General features: G+C 38.3%; 1 protein-coding gene across 1 annotated transcript in view; it reads left to right on the top strand.

Annotated features, from left to right (window-relative positions):
* AIDA (axin interactor, dorsalization associated) overlaps positions 1-26,762 on the top strand; it is a 42,512-nt gene extending 15,750 nt beyond the window's left edge. The window contains exons 5-10 of the mRNA XM_082427928.1: positions 5,665-5,728; positions 5,963-6,069; positions 20,568-20,690; positions 22,705-22,827; positions 24,650-24,767; positions 24,880-26,762. Coding sequence (XP_082284054.1) covers positions 5,665-5,728; positions 5,963-6,069; positions 20,568-20,690; positions 22,705-22,827; positions 24,650-24,767; positions 24,880-24,976 — 632 coding nt within the window. The 3' untranslated portion in view covers positions 24,977-26,762. The remainder of the gene's footprint in view (positions 1-5,664; positions 5,729-5,962; positions 6,070-20,567; positions 20,691-22,704; positions 22,828-24,649; positions 24,768-24,879) is intronic.

The following is a 26,762-nucleotide window of genomic DNA, read 5'->3' as shown; positions in this document are numbered from 1 at the left end:
GTTAATATCTAGTGCTATGTAATTTTTTTGTGCTTTTATAATTCCTATAATATTTATAGTAATTATTCTTTGGTTCACTTTCATTATAGAATATGAAAAATTATTTGATTCTATGTTGTACCTCGTCTATCTCTTTTAGCCTTTATTTTGTTTTAATCCCTTTGATAAGACTGTAATTAAATTACTTTGGTAAACATTTACAGTAGAGTCTACTGGAGAATATAAAGTTACAGTCATTGATGCCTATTTATACTGCATGTCACTGAAAACTGCCGTCCAGCTGTTTGATCTGCTCTATAAAATATTTCCTTGTTGCCCTCATTTTCCTTCCTGAAAGTTTTTTTGAGGTAAACAATTCCTTCAAATATTTTGGTGGTTAAGATGCTGCTAGATGAAGCTTTTTTGCTGGTTCAAATGAATGTTCTCTTAGAGGAAATGTTTGAAATATAAGCAAGGGCACAAGTATTGAATATCACCACAGTCAATTTTAGGACATTTTTATCACCCCATAAAGAAACCCTTTATCCATTAGCATTCAGTCATTTCCCTCCAGCTTCCCCCAATTCCCAGCCCTAGGCAACTACTCTACTTTTTGTCTCTATAAATTTGCCTGTTCTGAACATTTCATATAAATGGAATCATATAATGTATGGTCTTTTGCAACTGGCTATATATAAGATTATTTTAAGAAAAGCACATTGATGGCTTTAAAAAAAAGATTTCAGCTGCAGTTAGGATGTCTGAGTTATATTATGTTTCTAAAGAAAATCATAATGTTCAATTTTAAATGATAAGAATAATTAGGATTTGGGATCCTTACCTTGTCACTATTTTCCATTTCTTTTCAGTTTGTTTCCAAATAAAACTTAAGAATCTGTTAGGTATGTAGGATGACTGTAAAGTTTGTAAACACTTATACTCAGATGTTTATTATCTCTTTCCATAGACACACTCAATTATTCCTCCTGTTGCCTCATAGACTTTCTCGTTGGTAATAATGGTTGCCATTTTTTCGAGTAGCAGCAGTATGCCAAGCACTCAGATAAATCGTCTCAACGGCATTTTGCTTACTGACACTTGCCCGTGATCTTACAGCTTGTAAATGCCAGAACCGGATTTTGACCAGGGTTCTAAGTGATCTCAAAGCCTGCATTCCTACCACTGCACTCCGTTATTAATACTTGGAATGGTGCAGTATTGACATCAATCCTAAATATCATGGTTCTTCAGGTCAAGCTCCTGAGAGATTATTGACCCATATCTTAGTGGAAGATTGGACTAAAATCTGCATTAGTCTTCTACTTTGTTTGTTTATTTGTTTTTGTTTTTTTAAGATTTGGTGTGGAAATGGAAAGGAAAGAGTATTATTGGGATTCATTTTGTTATAGTTTGAATTTATATAATGTTTCTCATTTGGACTTCTCCCTTCCTGGTACTTATTATCTTTTTAGATGATTTTAATTTGCTGTTGCCTCTAAAAGGAACATAAATGTGTATATTGTATCTCAGTAGGATATGCTCTGTAATTAATTTTGAATTTATAAAATCTAGGCACTTGTTATGAGTTAATTATTTTATCAGAATTAAACATTTTCTATAAATTGGTGTTTGTATTTCAGATTAAGTGTTCTTAGTCAAGCTGGCCTCTGCCTCTTCTAAGAATGTTAAGGAAAGGAAAATTAATGAATGATTGTGTCTTTCAACATGTTAGACCTAGTTGGTTTATTTTGCTAATGTATTTTTCCTTCAAAGTTTTTAAAATATAATCCTGTCTGAAATTCATACTAAAACTAAGATCTTGAAAGTAGTATTTACTTGATTTTCTTATGTTAATCCTTAGTAACAGACTACTTCTTACTCAAACTTGTCCCCCCGTGACGACCCCATAAACTGTGAAGTTCCCTTCCATTAATTCATCTTTGAAGGCCCCGAAGAAATCCCACCTTTCTCTGAAAGCTTTCTGTGCTTTCCCTAGCCATAATTAAACTCTACTTCATGTCCTTACTAGGAGCACTTTTTATAGCCACCATTGTGGTCTGCCCTGTATTATTCTCACTTATATTTATTTCTCTCCTCAAGAAGATTGTGAATAACCTATGTATTTTCCCCACAGAGCCTCATTCAACGCTTTGCCTGTAGTATGAACTCGGCAGATTTTTAAGTTGAATGTCTTCAGGGAATCTTCTCACATAGTTAAAAAAATAACCTTTCAGATGGGAAGCACTTGCTCATTTTTGCCTACCACAAAAATGAAAAATGTCAGCCACAAAAGAAGAATACATCTGGGGTGTATGTCTATGAGATTTTTAGAGTGTCAGCTTCCGGAGGGTTGCAGGGCCAGCTCCGTGACAGCAGGCTGGGAGTGCTGAGGTCTTACCAGTAGAGGGTGGGCCTGTGTGTGTGGTTTCTACTGGATGAGCCACTTAGTCCCCCATGGTGGTAGACTCCATGCTCATGATAATACCTTCCATGGAATTATAAACTTGCTTCTCTCTTCTCTAAATCCTCCTAAAATATCAATATTAGTGTCAGAAGAAAAATCCTATGTAAAGTTTATGTAGAACCCTATTTTAAAAGGGCGTTAGAATCCCTGTTATTCCATAGTTGGTGAAAATGGAAACCTATCCTACATTTACAGAAAGGGGGAAAGGAGCTGTTATTTTTCTTCCAAAATTATTCACACAAATTAAATATCTGATATACTCTATACTTATAAATACAAAATAAAGGAGAGGCTATTATTCCAAAACAAACATTTCCTTTTCAAAGCATTGATACCTAAGGAAAGAAAATACTGTTTAATTCTTCTGTTATAATACAAATTCAAGATATTCTTAATGACTAATATGATTTTCAACTTTTTAATTGATGTTGTTTTGTACATATTTTAAGGTTTGATTTTTCCTTTTTATTATTAAAATGTGATCATTTCTGATACGGATATACATGATCTTTTTTTTTTTGTCACCCATTCCCTGTTCTCAGTATCTAGCATAGTACTGTGTAAGTGATTAATTCAGGGGTCCCCAGCCCCTGGGCCGCAGGTATTGGTCTGCGGCCTGTGAGGAACCAGGCTGCACAGCAGGACGTGAGTGGCCGGCGGTGAGCGAACGAAGCTTCATCTGCCGCTCCCCATCGCTCCCCGTCCCTCTCCGTCGCTCCCCGTCCCTCCCCGTCGCTCCCCGTCCCTCCCCGTCGCTTCCCGTCCCTCCCCGTCGCTCCCCGTCCCTCCCCGTCGCTCCCCGCCCTCCCCGTCGCTCCCCGTCCCTCCCCGTCGCTCCCCGCCCTCCCCGTCGCTCCCCGTCGCTCCCCGTCCCTCCCCGTCGCTCCCCGTCGCTCCCCGTCCCTCCCCGTCCCTCCCCGTCGCTCCCCGTCCTCCCCGTCACTCCCCGTCCCTCCCCGTCGCTCCCCGTCCTCCCCGTCACTCCCCGTCCCTCCCCGTCGCTCCCCGTCCCTCCCCGTCGCTCCCCGTCCCTCCCCGTCGCTCCCCGTCCCTCCCCGTCGCTCCCCGCCCTCCCCGTCGCTCCCCGTCGCTCCCCGTCCCTCCCCGTCGCTCCCCGTCGCTCCCCGTCCCTCCCCGTCCCTCCCCGTCGCTCCCCGTCCTCCCCGTCACTCCCCGTCCCTCCCCGTCGCTCCCCGTCCTCCCCGTCACTCCCCGTCCCTCCCCGTCGCTCCCCGTCCCTCCCCGTCGCTCCCCGTCGCTCGCATCACCACCTGAACCATCCCCCCTCCCTCACCCCTGGTCCGTGGAAAAATTGTCTTCCATGAAACCGGTCCCTGGTGCCAAAAAGGTTGGGGACTGATGAATTAATTGATATTTGAGTTGAATGAATAGCTTACAAGGAGCATTCATGCACCAAGTTTAGAGAGGATAGTCTTATAATTTTAAAAATAGTCCTTCTTAGTGAGATCTGAAATAATAGGATTCTAGTCAGCCAGATAGGGAAAACTGTGGAGAAATAAATTACCATATAATAATGTAGACTTACACTTTTATGGTACTTTAAATGTTCCCATGCAATTTCATATACTGTGTTATTTAATTTTCCCAACAGTCTGGGAAGGAAATGGTATTCTGATTTTAGAACTTGGGAAACGGAGATTCAGAGTAGTTATGTGAATGCTCAAGTCATTAACATCCTTGTAGGGCTAAGATCTGATTTCAGATCTTTTGCTACTTCCCCCTTGCTTATCAGACTTCAGCTCTACATTCTATTCCTTGAACAAGCTCCTGCCCCAGAACCTTTGTTGTTGCTCTCGCGTGTTCTCTAATTCTTGGAGAGCCCTTGCCCCAGAGCTACTTGTGGACATTTCCTCTCATCCAGCTCATGGCTCAAATGTCTTCTAGCAATCCAGGTTTGAGAGGCCTACCCTGTTCACCTCAGCTCAAGTTATCCCTCTTTCCACGTACACAAGCGTCCTCTGTGTCCTTCATTACACTCATCGCAGTCGTAACATTATCTTGTTTACTTGTTGGCTTATTATTGTCTGCTTTTCCTGACGAGGATCTAAGATCCATATATGAGGGCAAGAACCCTCTGTCTCTATCACTGCCATATATTTAGCACTCAGTGCACGTTTGTTGAGGAGAAGAAAAAGAGAGGAAGAATGAGGGTAAGAGTTGGAGAGGGAGAGAGAATAAGAATGAGTGAGAATCTAGACCCAAGTCTCAGACTTCTCTCCCCGAAGGGCTTAGTAGGAGTGCATACGTTAGAAGAAGTCTGATAAACACATCCAACTCCGATTGGAGTAAGGCATATAATTGCAACCTGTACACAGGGATTTCCTTTTGGGGGATGACAACATCCATACCTATTTTAGCTCTCAACTGCAGGACTCCAAAATTAGAGAGACGGAATAAGTTGAGTATAAAATCATAGAAATATTTTGGGTTGCCCAATTAATGCTATTACTTCACCTTCATATAGTTGCAGGTAGTTACTGGGAATCCATAAGACCAGAGATGAAGCACTAAGTTACATATAGCACCTCTCTTTAAGTTTACATGCCAGGATATAGTCATTGACTACAACCATAATACAGGAGGTGGTACCATGTTGTTTGAAGACTTCTCTTGAGGGTAAATCCCTCTTTGTGTTTGTATGTGTGTGTGTGTGTATGTACGAATAAATGTACATATATGTATGTATATATTACACATATGTAATATACTATGGTAAAATGCATATGAGAATTATAACCTCACTACTATAAACTTTACCAGTTTTATGGAGTTGAGGGGAAGTCTAATCAGGACGTAGAATAAGATATGCTCATGTCCCTCTCATTAGTCATCTTTGACACCAATCTTTTAATTTAAATACTCCAGGGAGGAGTTACTCTCTTCTCTGGTGCCCCATGTCTCACCTAGGACTTTGTACATAGAACTATTTCAGGGTTCATTTTCCATAAGGACTCTGAGACTCTAGAAGTTACTCTCCTTGGAGGTCTAACAATACTCTGAAATTACTGGTACTTGGAGTATGGATATTTTCATTTTGCTAAGATAGTCAATGGTTTGTGGCTCTGGATGATGATAAGATTGGGAATTTTTAAAAAAGTATTAACAGGCATAGTAAAATTGACTAAAAATCAGTCATTGACAATAAAATTGTTTATTTTGGTTCATGAGATAATTCATATGTCTTTCTCTTTTTATTCTAGTCCTAAAGAATATTCTTACATATAATAAAGAATTCCCATTTGATGTTCAGCCTGTCCCCTTAAGGTAAAATAAATAAGCACCAATATTTGTCTTCTTATTCTATCATCTTATTTTATACCTATTTTTCAGAGATTTCTGGATGTTTTATATCAATGTTGATTTACTGATATCATTAGTAGTAACATATTAACATTTTATGTCAGCATTTTTTATATCAACATCTTACCTAGGAAATGAGTAGGTATGCGGCTTCTTTAGTTTTGTAGCTCACTCTTTTTTCTGTCCTTTCGCATGTAGAAGAATTTTAGCACCTGGTGAAGAAGAGAATTTGGAATTTGAAGAAGATGAAGAAGAGGGTGGTGCTGGAGCAGGGTCTCCTGATGCCTTTCCTGCTAGAGTTCCCGGTGAGTATCACTTGTTAAAAATATACATTACTTAACTCAATACAAGGTCAAGGTGTTTGGAACTTATTTTGGTATTTGCTAGTAGAGAGTAAAACCTCTCCAGGGTTCATGCCAATCTTAAGCAAATGGACATGTTTTGGGCAGTAGCTGTTTTATAAGTATAGTTTGAAAGTATCTTACTATCTGTTTTGGGGTCCCAAAGACCACCCTTGGGTTCGGAGATTCACTAGGAGGACTCACAGGACTCAGCATGTGATTGTACTCACAGCTGTGATTTATTCCAGAGAAAGAATACAAAAACAAAGTCAGCAAAGGGAAAAGGTACACGAGCGAAGTCTGGAGGAAACCAGGTGCAAGCTTCCAAGAGTCCTTTTCCAGTGGAGTCACATAGCTTGTGCTTGATTCGTCTAGTGACAGATTGTAATGACACACGTGAAGTGTCCACTAGGGAAACAGGATGCACATTAGAGACTCCATGCCCAGAGCTGTTACTGGTGGCTGATCACATAGACACCCTCTGCCTAACACTGACCAAAATTCCAGACTCCCAGAAGGAAAGCAGATAATTCAGCATAAGCCATGTTGTTTGTAAAAATAACTTAGGCACAGTGACCATTCTTATCAGGGGATAGTAGGAACCCTCCCAAAATCCAGATTCCCAGACTCTAGTCAGGGGTCGACCTTGTACTCAGGCCTTTCTAAGAGTAACCGTCTCAGGCCTGCTATGTTAACTCTTTACTGTACACTGTTGTAAGTACTTCTTTAATTAATCAAATTGTGGTCATTAAAACTGGACCCAGGGAGAATGAATACTGAGCAAATGCCCTTTTCTTCCCATCTTGTTTTAGGAAAGCAAATAATGTATGGCAAGGCTTTTTTGTTTACAGAAGATCTTCCCTCTCTGTCAGTAACCTAGGCAGGCACCCTGGATAAATTTCTTGCCTCTCCCAATTACTGTTTTACTCTGTTCTGTTCTTATACAGTACACAGTTTTCATTTCTGGTAAACTATAATAGTTCACTTTAGTGTGATGTGCTGATATATTGTGATGTATTTTAAAATAGACGCCAGAAGCTTTAAAATACAGTTAGATACCATTTATGTGTTATCCTGATGACTTTCTTGGTAATAAAAGTACAGGCAGACCTTGGAGGTGCTGCAGGTTTGGTTCCAGACCACCACAATAAAGTGAGTATCGCAAGAAAGCGAGTCACACAGATTTATTGGTTTCCCAGTACATATAAAAGTTACGTGTACACTATAGTCTGTTAAGTGTGTGATAGCATTATGTCTAAAAAAACAAGGTACATACTTTAATTAAAAAAATACTTTATTGCTGGGACTTCCTTGGTGGTCCAGTGGTTAAGAAACTGCCTTCCAGCGCAGGGGACTCGGGTTCAATCCCTGGTCAGGGAACTAAGATCCCACACGCCGTGGGACAGCTAAGCCCACGCGCCGCAACTACTGAGCCCGTGCACCACAACTAGAGAGCTCGTGCTGCGACTACATAGCCCATGCGCTCTGGAGCCCACACGCCGCAACTACTGAGCCTGCACGCTCTGGAAACCGTGCTCCACAACTAGAGAGGAGCCCGTGTGCCGCAGCGAAGACCCGACGCAGCCAAAAATAAATAAATAAACAAATATTAAAAAAAGAAAAAAAATTTATTGCTAAAAAAATGCTAGCCCTCATCTGAACCTTCAGCTAGTTGTAACCTTCTTGCTGGTGGAGAGTTTTATCTAACGTTGACGGCTGCTGACTGATCAGGGTGCTGGTCGCAGAAGGTTGGGGCAGCTGTGGCACCTTCTTAAAATAAGAGCACAGTGAAGTTTGCCACCTAGGTTGACTCCTCCTTTCACAGTTTCTCGCTAGCATGCAGTGCTATTTAATGGCACTTCACCCATAGTAGAACTTCTGTCAAAATTGGAGTCAAGTCTCTCAAGCCTTGCCACTGTCTATCAACTAAGTCTATGTAATGGTCTAAATTTTTTGTTGCCATTTTAACAATCTTCACAGCATCTTCACCAGGAGTAGATTCCATCTCAAGAAACCACTTTCTTTGCTCATCTGTACGAAGCAATTCCTCATCTGTTAAAGTTTTATGAGATGGCAGCAATTCAGTCACATCTTCAGGCTCCACTTCTAGTTCTCTTGCTATTTCCACCACATCTGCGGTTACAATGGTAACATCAAAGATCACTGATCACAGATCACTGTAACAAATATAATAATAATGAAAAAGTTTGAAATATTGCAAGAATTATCAAAGTGTGACACAGAGACACGAAGTGGACAAATGCTGTCGGAAAAATGGCGCCAATAGACTGGCTTGCTTGCTTGACGCACGGTTACCGCAGATGTTCAATTTGTAAAAATGCGATATCTGTGAAGTGCAATAAAGTACTACAGTAATAATAGTGATATTCCCGTGTTTATAATGCCCCTTGGGGAGGAGGCATTATGGAGTTGGAGCAACATAGACTTGAACCAACAGACACTGGGCTTGAGTCTAACCTCTGTCCATTACTAGTTGCACCTATTCTTAAACCAGTTTGAACCTCAATTTCTTTATGTATAAAATGGGGTGATAATCATGCCTAACTCATAAGGTTCCTGTGAAGACTAAACAAGGTACAGCATATACAGCTTTTAGCACAGTACCTGTCACATGCTGAATGTTAGTGCGGTGATTATTCTCATCATCATCTTTCAATGGAGATAACAATACCTACACTATAGGATTATTGGGAAAATCACTGCAGATGGTAGCTTTTGTTGTTAATAACGTTTCTTTGGTATAGGGCATTATTCCTAATATACCTTGCTTTATGAAAAGAGAGATGTATTTTTCTTGTTTTTGTCATATATGTAGGAAATTTCAAAATTGCTGAGACGGTGAGAGAAATTATCTCGCTGTTTTACTAACTGAATAGTTGTTATTCCCTTTGCAAACCACATATTATTATTGCCGTAGCTTCCAGTACTATAAATTTCTATCTGACTTGGTTGTTTGCTCGCTTGCTGTACTTCTGTAGCAAACAAGATCTTTAACGCAGATGATGTAAGCCATGAAACATACAGATCAAGGTTTTTATGAGGTTCAGGTTGCTGAGTTGAAAAGAAACTTCTGCCATAAATTAAATCCATTTGCTATGTAAGAGTAAGCCCAAACTGAATAGATTTTTGTAAACTGATATAGCATTGCGGTATTTCATTTCAGAGGTACAGAAGGCTTACTGAACCCTTCTATTCTCTGAATTTCTTTTTTGAACGAGTACATGTAGTTTAATTAGCTGTTTTTAGTTTGGGGTCATTATTGTCCACAACCTATAGGTGTCATTAAAAAATAACTCATAAAATTATATTCATTGACATCATCAAAATAACAAGATGGCATTTAACCTTTCACTTAACTGTAAAGCAGGAAACGTTTTATTTTCTTTGTTATTCTGCGAGAATCCAAGATTTTAGTTATGCCTAGGCTGTGTCTGCGTTTGGTGGCAAGATAGTTCTGGGAATTGTTGTGACTTTTTATTTATTATCTTTGTTTTTATATAAGTACTGAACTGTAAGTTTGTTGTGACTTTTTTTAAAAGTCAGGTTTATTGAGGTGTCACTTACATATACAACATTCACCCTCTTTAGTGTGCAGGTTTATGCGTGCTGACAAACACCTCCAGGTCTGTAACCACCACCGCTGTGAGGCTAATGAGGAATAAGGTATGGTGTGCAGCTGTGGTAGGACCCAGAATCGTTTCTTCCCGTTTAAAACCGAAAGTGACTTTTTAGCCAGCCTTTAATGGGGGGAGGGGGGGAGGTAGATATTATCTTACCTTTTTTGATATTAATCTTTTTCCTTTTCAAAATTTAAAAAACTCATATGGCAAACATCATAAATTTTTGTTAAATAATTGGATTAAGCCAAAGTAGGATTTAATTCTTTTAAAGGTAGGCTTGGTAGATTTCATTTAAATCAAGGATATAAATTTGTAACCTGTTTTTTATGGCCTAAAAATGTATTGACATTGCTGAATATAAAGCTCTTAAAATCATAAGCCCAAGAAATATGAATAAAAAATAGCCAAGACACAATTTTCAAGTTTTTAAAAAACAGTTTTTTACTGAATGACGTGATTAAACTCAAACATAGGCTTAGCAGTTTCAAAATTATACAAATGTGTTGCTTTTTTGAGCCCTTATATAGGCTTAAATATGCATAAAACATGTTTATTTTTGAAACTAAAAATAAAGAATGAAATTTACCTCTTCAGCGTGAAACCTGTGCTTGGGTTTTCCTGCACAAGTACTCAATTCTGAGTTGAACTTGAGAAATAAGCAAACATGAATTTCATTTTCAGCTGAAATGAAGTTTTTTCTTGCTCACACATATAAGAAGTTGAAAATTGCAGCAAAATGTTCATTGCTTCCCTATGACTTTCAGGGCATCCTTCTTTCACAGAAATCCAGAGCATGCCTAGGGGCACAGCGGTGAATATCATCTCAAGGGTACTGTTAGACCACAGCTCGCTAAGTTCTTTTTCTTCTCCAAAAGTCTCAAGTTCTCAGGCTGTGCAGAAGAATCAGAGAAAGTGTTCCTCACCCAGGCATTTATTAGTATATAAAGGGAAGGAAAATACTCTTTGATTTTGTTCTCTTGTTCTCCAGACTGGTTTTTAATAAGATGTAAGACTTATTTATAATTTTTCTCTCTCTCAAGCCCAAGCAGTCGTAGAAATATTTCAGGATTTCCTTTTACAAGTTAATTCCTTTTCTTTTAAATCCAAGAATCCTGTCACTTGAAGTTAAAGGGTTTTCTTCAGAGCTTTGCAGAGACTGGTTCATATGAAATGTCTGTTAAGTATGCTACATCCTGCAGCCCTCATCTTCAAAGCACCCAGCAACATCTGGCCTGCTCTTTTTTGAAAGTACTCTGGCAATTCAACCTTTCAACTCAGACACCTGTGGGGAACTCTTCCTTGCTTGCTGTAGGGAATGATGGATTGCCCTTTTTAAACTAGCATTTCTACATGAAGCACATGCCCACTGACTCCTTCTAGACTTTGTGGATGTGTGTTTATTATTTTTTTCCCAAAATGTGGTAGTGACACTGGTATACTCTTTATGTATGCAAACAACTTCAATCAGCTATAATTTTAATTTCATAGACCTAGATACAATATTATTTAAATGATAATGGCCCCTAAGATTTTTTTTCAAACTTTTAAAGCAATTTTATACACGAACAAACGTCTTACAGTTTTTCAAACTCTTTTTCGTGAAAGCTCAGAGGAACCCATTTTCCTCAACTGCTAGACAATAAATTACTTGCTAAATGAACTTGTATGTGTATTTTAATGTTTTATCGCAATTCCTACCTCTAAATTGAATTCAGTATTTCAAAACAAATAAATGGTCCCTCCATAACTTTTTATCTACCTGCAATGTCATTTGCAAAGATTATCTATTGCCAGAATTTGAAGACACTTTTAATGTGTTACCTATCTACCAAATATTGTGGCTGGTTTGATCAATATCATTATCTTAAATCATGTTTAAAATTATCCCAGAATAACTAAAGTATTTTTCTTGAAAGAAAAAAATGCTACTTAAATACAAAGTATTATCATGTATGTCCTTTTTTTTTTATCATGCTTTAGCAGCACAAAGAAATGTGCACTTAAAAAATTTTGGATGACAGGGATTTCCCTGGTGGTTCAGTGGGTAAGACTCTGTGCTCCCAATGCAGGGGGCCTGGGTTTGATCCCTGGTTGGGGAACTAGATCCTGCACGCATGCTGCAACTAAGAGTTTGCATGCCGCAACTAGGAAACCCGTATGCCGCAACTAAGAATCCGCATGCTGCAACTAAGAAGCCCACGTGCCACAACTAAGACCTGGTACAGCCTAAATAAATTAATTAATTAATTTAAAAAAAAAGAAATTTGGATGATAGAGAATCTGTGTCAATAGTACTAGATATGTGAGTTTAGTTACAAGTATTATACATTTAAAGCAATGAAAACTAACAAGATTATGTATATTATCACATATATATGATACTGCTTAGTCTACATTTTGGACACCTGATTGAACTCTGCTCTAAGTGTGGATAAAAAATTAATATACTCCTTGTTAATGATGTTTAATTTCCGAAGCACTAAGGCAAAATAAGGACCAACTCACCTCTTATTTTAGAACCAACGCCCGTGGGAACATCTGTACAATATCACATAAAACGTCAAGCAAATAAAGTTACTTAGTAAGCAAACGCAAATCACAGTGTTTTCAAAAGATACAATCCTCAGTAATTATCCAAAAAGGCATTGCCTCTTTAGGAGTCTTGTCTAGGTGATGATATACTACTGTTTTGGAACAAAGACCATCATGCCATTTTTCATTTTAGACCAGAAAGAAAAATCGTGTGAGGACAGGGTCTTAAAGAATTTCATTGACTTCAGTTTCCATGTAACCTCTGTTTTCTCCTGTGGACTTAACACACAGACTCCTGGTCTCTGGGCTGGTGTTCCATTCCTAGTCTGGTTCTCTGAAATCTCTCTCTTCCAGAGTGTCTTGGCCCCATACAGAGAACCAACTGGTCCACGTGAGGAGATCCTCCTTACGTTAGGTTCTGCAGTGTTACCAGCTTCCCTAGGAACAGAGGAGTTGTAGGTGAAGGACGAGGGGCTGCAGCTGCTCCTCTGCTTCTGCCCCCAGGTTCTTCAGAACCATTTTTTTTTTTTTTAAGATTCCATATATACGTGTTAGCATATGGTATTTGTTTTTCTCTTTCTGACTTACTTCACTCTGTATGACAGACTCTAGGTCCATCCACCTCCCTACAAATAACTCAATTTCGTTTCTTTTTATGGCTGAGTAATATTCCATTGTATATATGTGCCACATCTTCTTTATCCATTCATCTGTTGATGGACACTTAGGTTGCTTCCATGTCCTGGCTATTGTAAATAGTGCTGCAGTGAACACTGTGGTACATGACTCTTTTTGAATTATGGTGTTCTTAGGGTATATGCCCAGTAGTGGGGTTGCTGGGTCATATGGTAGTTCTATTTTTAGTTTTTTAAGGAATCTCCATACTGTTCTCCATAGTGGCTGTATCAATTTACATTCCCACCAACAGTGCAAGAGGGTTCCCTTTACTCTGTTTATTTTAAATGGCTACTAGAATCCCAAAATATTAGCACCTTGTCAATGGTTGTGATTTGTAGTTAAGTGATTTTTTTAATGTTTCTGGAGCCATAGCTGCGTTCATAAATTGTCTTCCACAGTTGATGCACTATGGAATAGGACAACTTGGATTACTGGTCCAAATACAACGTATTGATAGATAGTTTTCATCATCAAGGTGGACTTTGGTGTGTCCCCTATTGCCCTAGTGCAGTAAAATGACCCTGGAGCTTGTGATTCATTGTTGTTACCTTATCAGAATCATCTGTAGGCTTAGGTTTGGAATTCTCCTCTCCTAGCTCATACCTCTTCTTCAGAAGCCACATTGAATCAAATAATTCCCCCCAGTTTTCTTTGACAGCAGTAGGACATGTTTGCTCCATTTGGTGGTACACTGGGGAGGTAGGGCAGGTAAATCCGAAGAGGCTGACAGCACCGGGCTGCCTTCCTCCATGCACTGTAGAGCTTACCAGCTGCCAGTGGCTGCCCCTTTCTCGCATGAAAAAAAAATGGATCCAGCCAGATGAGCGTGGTCCTACTGCCCATTGCCATATGAGGCTCAAAGACCCGTAATAGAGTTGCCGTAGGGACTGCCCAGTCTCTGTCCATCACAGTGAACACGCATTGCTCAGCGCACAAAGTTCAGATGGCATTTATTCCTTCTTAATCACTCTCTTTTGTGGAGCTCCTAGCCACAGCTCTAGCACACCCCTAGGATTCTGCGGAAACCTGGTTGAGAAATCCTGGTTTAGGCAGTTAGCTGTATGGCCCCCCGAAGACATCCATATTCCAATCCCCAGAGCCTGTGAGCATGTATGTTACATGGCAAAGGGACTTACGTTAAGGACCTTGAGATGCAGATTATCCTGCAGGTCCTTTTTAGGCTTTGTGGACAATTAAATTACGAAAGTGGCAAATGGGACATGGCAGTTAGAAGCATGGACTCTAGGGTCAGACTACTGTGTGATAATGGACAAGTTACCTAACTTTTCTGTGCCCCAGTTTTCACCTTCTACTAACTAAATGGGACTGACATTAACACCTATATCATAGAATTATTGTGAGGATTAAATGAGTTGACACATATAAAGGATTAGAACATTGCCTGGCACGTAGTTAAGTGTTCTGTAAGCATTGATTATCTGTTGTTTATGCAGTGCTACCACATAGAACATTTGTTATTTTTGATCCTTGCTCTAGATTTAATAGCAAATTATTTAGTTCTAGCTGGAAAAGCTTAGTCTATACCAGATCATGTATGATAATTTCTTTTCTTATCCTGATTACAGTCTTCAAGTTTTACAAGTGTAGTTGCTTGTTCTCCTATTACTTTATATAGTTGAATATTTTAATTGTTCATTTAGAAATCTTCTTTTAATGTAGTGCTTTGATTTCTGATTATCATATGGTTTTACCTTTGATACACAAACATGCTACCTTTCTCATCTAACCCAGGAGCTGCAGGTGGTATGGTATTATGCTCATATTTTATCTTCTTTCACGCACATGTCATATAAGACAGTGCATCGATACATATATAATATATATTATCTAGCCATTTGTTTACTAGAACATAATATAACCTTTAGAGCTGTGAAATTCATTTATTTATTCAACAATACATTAATTCAAAAAAGATCTGTTTATTACTAATGCCAAACAATAAAAAAATGAGTGGTTACCCAGACTTGTCTTTCAGGAAGCTTGCTATGTAGTCAACAAGACAAAGCCAACAGTACATAATTATGGTTAGAGATGTGCACGGTGTATTATGGATGAGCAAAAAAAAAAAAGGCTAAGGGAGTTCAGCACAGGTAATCTAGCCTGAACTGACACTCCGAGTGTGTAGGAGTTGGTCATACAGGGAGAGAGCACATTGGAAACCATCATGAAATGCCTTGAATATTCACCTTTTTATATCATTTGTAGTCTTCATTTTATAGTCAGCTTGCAGATACTCTTTGATAGGTATAATGAGGGTGAAACTGAACCTTCATGATGGAATGTTTTCATACTACCTTGAATTATAGAATAATGAAGCTGAGTAAATTAACTTGCAGCTTGAAATCACTGCCTTTGTATTGAATTGTTAGAAATATATTTAGTAGTTAGATTAGATTTTAGTGTGGTCTGAGGCAAAAAGGTTTGTTGGTAATGAGGAAAGAAATGTCATCCCATTCATTCATTTCAACTAAAAGAGCTAGACAGTTATAGATTATGAACTGATTCATCCAAAGGTAGAAACCAGTTTTAATGTTCACTTGGGAAAAACATAGTCTCATTATCATTGACTTTGAATATTGGATAAGAAATCACCTTTTGACTGTCAAAGAAAGAAAGCCATGGTCAAAGTAAAAAAGACCAAGGGGCTAACATCCTTAATATATAAATAAAAATTTTAAGTTTTGACAACAAAGACGAACAAGCACATTAAAAGACTGGGCAAAAGACATGAACAGACAGTACACACGTACATACAGACACACAAAGATGTACAAATAGCCCTTAAACATATGAAAAGATACTCAACTTATAATAAGAGACATGCAAATTAAAACTACTGTTGCTTAGGCTGTGACAGATGCTCATTCATCAGTGGCAGGAGTACAAAATAGTACAGTCCCTTTGGAGGGGAATTCAGCAATATTTAACAGTAACAGCAGAAGTACACATTTACTCTTAGGCCCAGCAATCTCACTTCTAGGAATTTATTCTCAAGATACACCTCTAATAATATGAAGAAAATATTTGCATATACGCCAGGTTGTTTATTATGGTGTAATCTGTAATAATAAAATATTAGAAACAACCTAACTGCCATATGTAGGTTGGCTGGATAATACTATAGAATACTATAGATAATAATCAGGAAAATCTCCATGAACTGATGATTTTTCAGAACATATTGTTCAATAAGTAAAATATATCAAGGCAATTCATATTAGCAGATTAAGGAGGAAAATCTCATAATCCTCTGAATAGATGCAGAAAGGTTTAAATTCTAAATCTCTTCCTGATTTTTAAAAATTCTAGCAGACTGAGAACAGAACAGTTCTCTGGGTGTTCTCTAAGGGATGCTTTGAGCCAAAATCATACTTGAAGCATTCCTTTTCAGATCAATAACAAGACATAGTGCCTACTATGACCTCTTTTCATCAGTGCACTAGGACCGAAAACAGAAATAAAAGATAAAAATTATTTGTAGATTTTATGAATATGTGTGTAGAACATGCAAAAGCACCTATAGGTAAATAATCAGAAATAGTAAGAGAGGAGCTTCCTGGTGGTCCAGTGGTTAAGAATCCACCTGCCAATTCAGGGGACACGGGTTCGAGCCCTGGTCCGGGAAGATCCCACGTGCCGCAGAGCAACCAAGCCCGTGGGCCACAACTACTGAGTCTGCACTCTAGAGCCCGCGAGCCACAACTACTGAAGCCCGTGCACCTAGAGCCTGTGCTCCGCAACAAGCGAAGCCACTGCAATGAGAAGCCTGCGCACCGCAACGAAGAGTAGCCCCCACTCGCCACAACTAGAGAAAGCCTGCGCACAGCAACGAAGACCCAATGCAGCCAAAAGTAAATAAATAAAATAAAATTAAAAAAAAAAAAAGTAAGAGTTTAGCATGGTTCCTGGATGTAAAATCTGTACATAAAAATTGATTCTATACACTTATTGTGATCATTTTGCAATATACAAATATCAAATCATGTTGTATACTTGAAACTAATATAATGTATGTGAATTGTACCTTGATTTTTTAAAAATTATGTACCAAAAAAGAATTGATTTTATCTCTATAAACAATCAACAGTTGCTTAGAAAATGAAATAACATTTATAATAATATCAGAAAATATCAATATAGTTTAATAAATCCAATGAAAAGTATAAGACCCATGTGAAGAAAGCAGTAAAACTTTATTGAGAGAAATTAAGAAGTCTTAAATAAATGGAGAGATATACTCCAGTTCATGGGTTAGAAGAGGCAATTTGTAAAGATGTGGCTGTTTCTAAAATTGATCTGAACTTCACTGCAGTTCCAACAGTGTTTTTGTTATTAGATGTTTCAGGGTTTTTTGTGTTTTTTTTTAAGAACTTGACAGCTGTTGTGTTATAATTTACATGGAAATGCAAAGGGCTAAAAGTAGTTAAGACTCTTGAAGAATAATGTCAAGGCGGGAGCATTTGCTTTACCAAATGTCAAGACTTTTTGTAAAATTGTAGTAATCAAGACTCTCACGGTAGTGGTGCAAGGGTAAGAAATCGTCCAGTGAGAGAATGGGGAGCCCGGAAACAGACCCACACTTGATTTATGATCAAAATGCCACTGCAGATACATGGGTGAGATGACAGTCTATTAAGTAAGTAGTGCTGGGACAATTGAGTGTCCATGTGGAATAGAATGGGATTGGGCTCCTACCACACACCATAGCCAAAAATTAATTCTATGTGGATTATAGAATGAAATGTGAATGGCAAAACAAAAAAGCTCTTATAAGAATTCCTTCATGAGCTTGGAGTGGGGAAAGATTTCTTGAATAGGACACAGAAAGCACTGACTATAAAGGAATTTAGAGATTGAGAAATTTGAATATGTTAACATTAAGAATTTACCATAATCAGAAGACACCATAAATAGAAAAGGCATTCTAAACATGCAAAGACTGATCAGGGTATTAAAAGTCAAGAATAGCTGTTATCTCTTGGGAGAGAGAGTGATTTGGGTGCGTGTTGGGGGCACATGTCAGGCTCCTAGTATGCTGGTAGTGTCTGTCTTTCCTGGATATGGTGCTAGTCACACAGGTGTGTTCACTTTGTGAAAATTCATTAAGCTGTGCTTAGAATTTGTACACGTTTTAATATGTTACCCTTCACTATACAGATTTTTTTTAAAAAAGGAAAGCCACTGAGAAATTATTTGTAAAACATGTATCCAACAAAAAGCTTATGTCAAAATATTAGAGGACTGCTACAAATCAGTAAGAAAAAGGTGAACATTTCAGGGACTTCCCTGGTGGTCCAGTGGGTAAAACTCCACGCTCCCAATTCAGGGGTCCCGGGTTTGATCCCTGGTCAGGGAACTAGTGCATGCCGCAACTAAGAATTCTGCATGCTGCAACTAAGACCCAGCGTAGCCAAAATAAATAAATAATTTTTTTTTTTTTTAAAAAGGTGAGCATTTCAGTAGTAAAGTGGGCAAAATAATTGAATAGATACTTCAGGAAAAGGGAAATACAAATGCTTATTTTTAAATGAAAAGGTGCTCAACTCATTAATCATTGGCAAAATGAGCTTAAGACTAGATTGGCATTTCTCTGCACCTAAATTGGCCAAAAAGAAGAATCTGACACCTCCCAAGTGCTAGTGAGGATGTGGAGCAATGGAGGTTGTACTAGGAGTAGAAATTGACACGACCACTTTGGAAAATAGTTTGTAATTACATAGCAAACATGAAGGTGATACACCATGTGACTCAGTAAGTCCTCCCTTCGGAAATGTGTGCTTAGGTGGAGCAGAGCATGTACCCAAGAATGTTTCCAGCAGCATTAACAATTTCCAGAAACTTGAAGCAACTCAAATGCCTGTCAACAGAAGAATGGATACAAAAACTGGTATATTTGTACAACCTCTACACTATACTAATTCTGGACAATCATAAAAATGAACAAATTACAGCAACTGACAACAGTTGGATAAATCTAAAGTTCAAAAGCAGGCAAAACATAATTATACAGGGATGCTTTTTAGTAGTGATTTTAAAAGCCAGGGTAGTGAGGAGGAATTCAGAAGAGCATTGGGTGGGGATAGAAGGGAACTCCTGAGGTCATGCTTTATTTTTTGACCTCGGTGGTGGTTACGTGGATGCTTGCTTTCCGACATTTCATTAAGCTGTACACTCGTTTTATTTGCTTTTCTGAATATGTGTTAGATTCACAATTCAAAATTTTTTTAAAGAATAGACAGTGGGTGCAGTAAAGACCTTTTATCTTTAATGTAAGAAAACTTGTGAAAATTGAAAATGTGTTGAAATATGGCAAAATATTTCATGTGAAAAAGTAATGTTAATTTTGAAACAGTATTAAATACTGCTTTGAATGTCCCATTTTGGTTTTTCTGCTTTTTATACTTCTACCTTGTCATTAGTCAAAAAATTTTTTTAACAGGTATCACCAGTTAAGACTCTTGGATTTCTATAGTAATTTTCATGTCATAAAATTCACTCATTCTAAGTGTACAATTCAATGACTTTTGATAAATCTATAGTGTTGTGCATCTATCAGTGTGATCCAATTTGAGAACATTTTCATTGCCCCTTAAAATTCCCTCAAGCACATTTGCAGTCAGTTAAATGTATTAATAATATATTTTGAACATGGTAAGTTGATTGATTCATGTACTTCAAATACTTCCTCATTAAAAGTAGAATAACACATTGTTGGATAGAAACTTGAAGAGTGTCAACCAAAGTCCTTTATAAATGTTAGATTCTGTAGTTTGTGGTACTATATACATATTAAATTAGAATCAACTTTTGTTTGCATCTGTTCATCGATTATTTGAAATAAATGAACAAACTGTACAGTCGATTTCTTTCTTCACGTCATTTTCTTGGTGGGGAATGCTCTTGCGTGGTTCTGGGTGGTTTTCAGTTTTAAAAAATTTAATTGATCTATGGAAAAGATTTCAAACATACAATTACTCTTGTGGTTTTATGTGGCATTCTCAGTAGGGCTGATTTCTGAGAGGATAGATCATACAGAATAGGATGAAGAAAGGAGTGGGAAATTACACTGTAAAGTTATTCAGTTAAATATATAAATAGTAAGTTATACATTATTTCTTGAAAGATTAATAGTAGCTGAAAGATTTATTGATTGATTCTGTTATTAAGTTTTTCAAACTTTAGAAATACGTAACAAATGTTTATAAAGCTTTTTGTGTTCTTGTTCTACCACTTCATGTTGAGATATGGAGTATATTATATAGGAGTAAATGTGAAGCATATATATTATGTACATTCTTAATTACGTGGTAATTTGTAATTGGGCTTCCTGGATTGGAATTTTAACAAACTTGAGTTAGTAATTTATGCTTTACTGTTGAATATGAAGTATGGAAGTGTAGATGTATCTTGTGTCTAATTAAGCATTTGAGAAGAATAACATCAAGTGTCTGGAAGTTTTGGAAACCAAAATAATGCCTGGCTAGTTACTAAGCCAGTTAAGAGCAAAGTTATATCTTCTCTATGTTGTTAAAATATTTACTTTGAAATTATTGGTAGAGCTCGTTTTTATTGCTCTTTCTCCGTTGCCAGGTACTTTATTACCAAGGTTGCCATCAGAACCAGGAATGACATTACTCACTATCAGAATTGAGAAAATTGGCCTGAAAGATGCTGGGCAATGCATTGATCCCTATATCACAGTTAGTGTAAAAGGTAAATAACTATGTATATCTGTCTTCCCTCTGGGGAATTTTATAATGTCGCTTCTCATTTGGAACTTTTTTGGTGGGGAGAGGGAGGGGATGTTTTATATCTGTGACAACTTATTTTAGTTGATTTTACAGTGAGGCAAAATCCCTGGGAAGAGGTGGTCATCATTCCTTCACCAAACATTTCTGAGAGATTTACTAAAAATCCTTTCCTATCCATAACTTACTCTCTTATTTGCTTTTGGCTTTTTCTTTGTGTATATCTTTTTATTCTTAAAATTCCGTCAAGGGTGCTGACTAGACAGACACACTGTCTTTGACAGCAGATGCATCCTTCAGAAAACAGGTTAAAAAAATGTCCCCCACCTTCCAAGGGTGTGTGGTTTTCTTTGCAAAGCCCAGTGTTCTCCTGTTTTCCCACGCCTCCACTTCAGGTCCTCTCGTTCCTGTCCAAGAGAGGTTTGTACGTAGGACAGCTGTGCAGAGGTGGATGAGAATCGGGCCTTCAATTAACCATGAGTGGAGACAGGGAAATAGGACGCATCCATAAACACCCACGCCCTGAACATAATCCCGCGGGACATTAGACGATGATGTATTATTTCCTATCCTTAACTATGTTACCGTCATTATTAAGCATGATTACTCTTAGGGTTTGTTTTTTTCTATCCAATGGCAAACCATTTTTTTCCTTGAAAACAACTTTTTTGGTCATTGGTTTAAGAGGGAAGCCACAGTGATTGAATTGTTTTCTTGTTGCCAAGCATTTTATACAGCACTTTATTTGTAAAGTGCTCAACAGTCTTTTAAAAATAATTATTGGGTGATTGACGATGAAGTTGTCATACTATTATTCAGAAATAACTGCACAGTTAATCCAGTCTACAGTTAATAAACCTGCAGTTCGAGACAAATCAAACAGGTATGGACTGAAATTAAATGGAGGGAACTTTTACCGATCATAGAAATATTCAGACCCATGGGTTCATTAGTACCGAATAAAAGAAAAAGGATTTTGGCCCCAGACAAGAATTTTAACATGGAGAGACCATGAGCCATAGCGCTAACCCTGTGACACTTTAACTTCTGATGTTACTGGTTCTCAAATCCATGGTCTACTGGGAGGTATTTATACCCTACAGTGTTTGACAGGCCATTCACAAAACTACATTCTCATTCAGGAACAAACACTGTAAAATACAAAAAAATGTAATGAAATGTAGATATTATGTTACCTTTGCATATGGTTGAACTGAAACATGTTTTATTTAAATAACTTTAGGAACTGAAGTAATCAAACGAAACGTACTCTCTTGCTTTAAGGTCCCTAAGATGGGTCTGTTGAATAATACATGAACACTGAGTAGTCATTAAATGAGTCTGTGTTGAATTAGATTAAACTGGATGATTCCTGGCTCCAGAAATTACAGCAGTATACCATACGCAGTGTGCCATCTGGTTATTGTAAATCAGCTGATGTTATAGCAAGTAGAACCAGAATTTAAGTAATATATGTAAGAAGTGTTCATTCATGGAAAAGTTTCCTTGGCAGCTGTCGTGTCCATTGTTTGGTCCTCTGACTTGAATACAGCAGGGGAATTCTGATAATGTTAGATTTATCGGCCTTTCCACGTCATGCACCCGAGCAAGGTTGGGAAATAGTGGTAGGAGCACTATTGGGGTATATTACATCCCCAAATGTAACTCACAAAAATATACTGGCCCGTGTCCTCAGAAGACACCTCTTAACTAGTAAGGATCCAATTTTGTGATGTGTAAGGAGGCTTCCTCCTCCTATCCATGGGGGTCTCCCACCCTCTCTACGCCGTGCCCTCCACATGACCTTGCAAACCAGCCGCCTTCAGGTACCTGCTCACCCCAGACACGGGTCTTTATTGGCCTCAGAATCTCCTCTCAGCTTTTGCCTCTTCAGAAAACACAGCCCTTTGCAGTTCCTTTGCAGTTTTTAAGTCTTTGTATTTGAAGGCTCGAAGCAGAAACTTTTTTTTCCTCTCTAGATCTGAATGGCATAGATTTAACTCCTGTGCAAGATACTCCCGTGGCTTCAAGAAAAGAAGATACGTATGTTCATTTTAATGTGGACATTGAGCTCCAGAAGCATGTTGAAAAATTAACCAAAGGTTTGTGATGCTAAAAGTAGAACTATATTCAGAATTTGATTCTTTATTCTCCAGCTTTGAATCTATTATGTACAATGACTGTCATTTTAACTGAGACTAATGCTAATGAGTATACTTTATGTTTATAAGCATTTCAGTTAATCTTCCTAGGCTATTCTCATTTTACATTTTGTCCTTTCTTATAAATGCCATGAAGTATAGAGCTGTGCATACCAGCAATGCAGGAAATATATTATCTACAGATGATGCAGATGAATAATAAAATTTTTTTAACTTCCTTAAAATGATGGTATCATATTTGGACCTTAATGCTGTTTTCAAATGTGACTTTATTTTCACATTTATTCAGACCTCAGACACAATCACGATGACAAGGAGATGGGTTCCATAGCTGAAGAGACTAAGAAATGTGATCTGCTATCTTAAAGATCTTTGAGGTTTTTAAATAATAAAATGCCTCTGTTATTGCCGTGGAAGGGAGAAGAGAAGCTACTCTTTTGTGGACATGGCAGGGTCATACACCTGGGGACCGAGGTCACCGGTAACCTAACAATTGTAATCCTTTCGTGTGTGTTGGTAGCAGCTGCTAAATATGCCCATCTCTGGAATTCCCTGGCGGTCCAGTGGTTAAGACTTGGTACTTTCATTGCTGGGGTCCGGATTCAATCCCTGGTCGGGGAACTAAGATCCCACAAGCCACGCGGCTCGGCAAATAAATAAATAAAGACACCCATCTCTCCCTCACCCACATCCCTTTGTCTCCTAAGTGATTGGCTTTTCTTTCCTTCCTTGACATGTGAAGCGCTCCATCTGGACCCAGGTGCCAGGGCTGCGCACACATTTCTGAACATTGTTAAACTTCTGGTCACTTGTGAGTTTTGTCATCAGTGAAAGTATTAGATGTATGTTAACTGTCTTTAAAAGCAAAGCAAGATCCAGCACCGCTCTGATTAAGCCTGTGTTAACAAGGAGCCAGTTAACAGGGAGACCCTGACGTCCTTCTGTCTCTTTCCTTGCCTTCTTTAGAAATTAATTGTTCTTGGCTACACAGATGAGGCGACTTATTATTCTGTTTTTAGCTTTTCTCTGTGGGGAGGTGGAGAGAGCTTATCTGTTGGGCTTTGGGGAGAGGAAACTATCTACATGTTTCATCACCACTTGTTCACTGGGGGAGGGGTGGGATGGGCGTGCTCTCTAAGCCCTCGTCTTGCTTAGCGCTGTCTTCACACAAGCACATGTCATTCCAGGAAAAACAAAACAGGGCTTTGGACACTGAGAGAGGTATTAGGAAGCAGTTAACATTTAAAAACTGAACCAGCTGTTGTTCAGACTGCAAACTTCAAACTTCCAAAAACTGAATTTTTGAGTTTTTGAGTTTTTGTTTCGAGAAACTAAGTTTGGATTTTTTGATGAACTCTTTTACATGCCTTTTCTACTTAATGCGTTTCTATGAGTAATGTTAATACTTAACAAGTATCTTCTGTGGGTTTTTTTGGTAGTATTTAGTATTTTCTGTTCTTAATATTTTATAATTCTACCTGTGGATGAACTTATTTACATTCCTGAGTCATTCTGGCTCAAGAAGTTTTGCTCTACTCTGTAGAATACGATGATACGGAGACATGTCCCTCCATTCAGGTACAGACGAGTTTTGGGGTGACAACCATAGTCAGTCGTATCATCAGAGAGATTGTTTGACAGAGGTTACTTTGTAAAATTATGACAATTGTTGCTTGTTCATAGGCTTCTGGTGATCAAAGAAAATTTATTGACACTAGAAATGTGCTGTCTGTGGCTAATCTGCTTTGCTTTAATTCCTTAGGTGCAGCTATTTTCTTTGAATTCAAACACTACAAGCCTAAAAAAAGGTTTACCAGCACCAAGTGTTTTGCTTTCATGGAGATGGATGAAATTAAACCTGGGCCAATCGTAATAGAGCTGTAAGTGATGCACATACAAAATTAGTACTAATTTAACGGTGACTACTCTCTCTTCTTAATATGTAACCTGGGAATAGATCAGTTATCAATGGTTTTTCTATTGTGGTTACAGATACAAGAAACCCACTGACTTTAAAAGAAAGAAATTGCAATTATTGACCAAGAAACCACTTTATCTTCATCTGCATCAAACTTTGCACAAGGAATGATCCTGACATGAATACCCTGGAACTTCTGTGAATCTTACCACTCAGTAGAAACCATCCTAGCTCTGTGTAGCACATTCGCCCTTCAACAGGCAGGAAGCAAGTCGTACCCAGGCCAGCAGGCCAGAGTGAGTCCATTACAAAGCTGTAGCACAGAATTCAAAGTCCAGCACGTCACTGATGTAAAAGACTCCTTTGGATACAGGCTTATTGTAGATCTTGAAACGTTTTCACTTTTCTATTAATTGTGCAATGAATAGCCTCTTTTCTAATTTGCCACTACTCCTGCCCTGCTTCCTGGAACGACACTGTTGTGGGTGGAATGTGCTCACCTTCACACTTAATACAGCAATAAGAGTGTGCTAGAGTTTACACACCTGTCCACTTCTGCGCCAATATGCTCTTTGGTTTTTCGAGTTAATGTCAGACTTTGGGTTGATGTGGGTAGGATAGTATGAAACTGCTTTGAGAGGAATTGGACCAATTATGCTGCCCAAGGTCAGTCTGGAAATTTACAGGCTGCTTCTCGGAGACGGCCTTGATTCGCCCTGATCTCATGGTTCTCCTGCTTAGAAACAGTGTGCCTTGGCTTGGCCTAATCAGTATCCCATATGGGTGTGTTCGCAGGTGGTAGCTGTGATTTTTCCAGATGACCGGATCGTTTTTCTGAAAGTGAGCATGTTTTTAGTCATGTTGATTAGCTTTTTTCTACATCACATCGTTACTCTTTCTGATAGTGATTCTGGGGTTAGTGACGGAACCATCTCAGAATAATAACAAATTCTTGGTGGGTTTATAATGTCTTCTAAATCGTGTAATCTAAAAATAATTTGAGTCAGATGCTAACAAGATACCGCAGGAGTAACTGCTGTTTCTCTGACAACTGATTGTGAAACCTTAGAACCTGCATACCTCTTCTTATAGTGCTGAGTATGCAAATCTGGAGATATTCTATTTTTTTTTTTATATAGGTAGATAGGATTGCCATTTATTTCCTATGTAGATATACTGACATTCATCCATATGGAAATATGCAGGTCATTAGCTTTTTATAATTTGACTATTTACATTCTTTTGACTTAATAATGGGGCATAAATAAAACTTTCATAGTACACACGAGGTGGATATTTGATACACAGAACATTTAAGATTTGGGGTGGGCATTCTGTGGGTTAGATGTGGAGCCCACATATTTAATGTTCACTTTTAAATGACCAATGCTAGCATGAGGGGAACGCAGTGCCAGTACTTGGCCTATTTTTAAACTCGTGTAATAAGCCTAGTCAATACCATTCAGTATGTTTGCTTTTTCAAATAAGTAACCACAATTAAGTTCTAGCCCTTGCACTTCAAGAGATCTAGTCTCCACTTTCAGTTGTCTGTTAGGTCAGTTCTGTTTACTATGATGGATGTTAAAAAACTATATGAGCCTGAAGAATTCTCAACCCAATTTAGTCTTGCCTCCCTCTTGATTAGTTTAATTCCAGATGATTCCATCCACAGTAGCTTGAGGGGATGAGGAATTTGCCTTAATAAATTACTTTGTTGTTCACTCAACTCTTAGACTGTGACTTGTCAGCCCCGTGCCCCCCCCCCCCAGCCCCGGCCCCCAGACTGTAAGCTCCTCAGGGGGCAAGAACCACATGTTCTCCATGTCACGTACATTTTCTAAGGTGCTTGGCAGCGCTCTGTACCCTGTGGAGTACTCAGTACCTTTTGTTTGATGTTGCTGACAAGACCTAAAAATAATCCCTTAAAAAACCTACCATTAAAATGTAGCAAAACTGA

The sequence above is a fragment of the Balaenoptera physalus genome, assembly GCF_965194825.1.
Source record: "Balaenoptera physalus genome assembly, chromosome: 1".
Taxonomy (NCBI): Eukaryota; Metazoa; Chordata; class Mammalia; order Artiodactyla; family Balaenopteridae; genus Balaenoptera; species Balaenoptera physalus.
The sequence above is the reverse complement of the archived record's forward strand: the minus strand, read 5'-3'. Positions and strand labels throughout refer to the sequence as shown.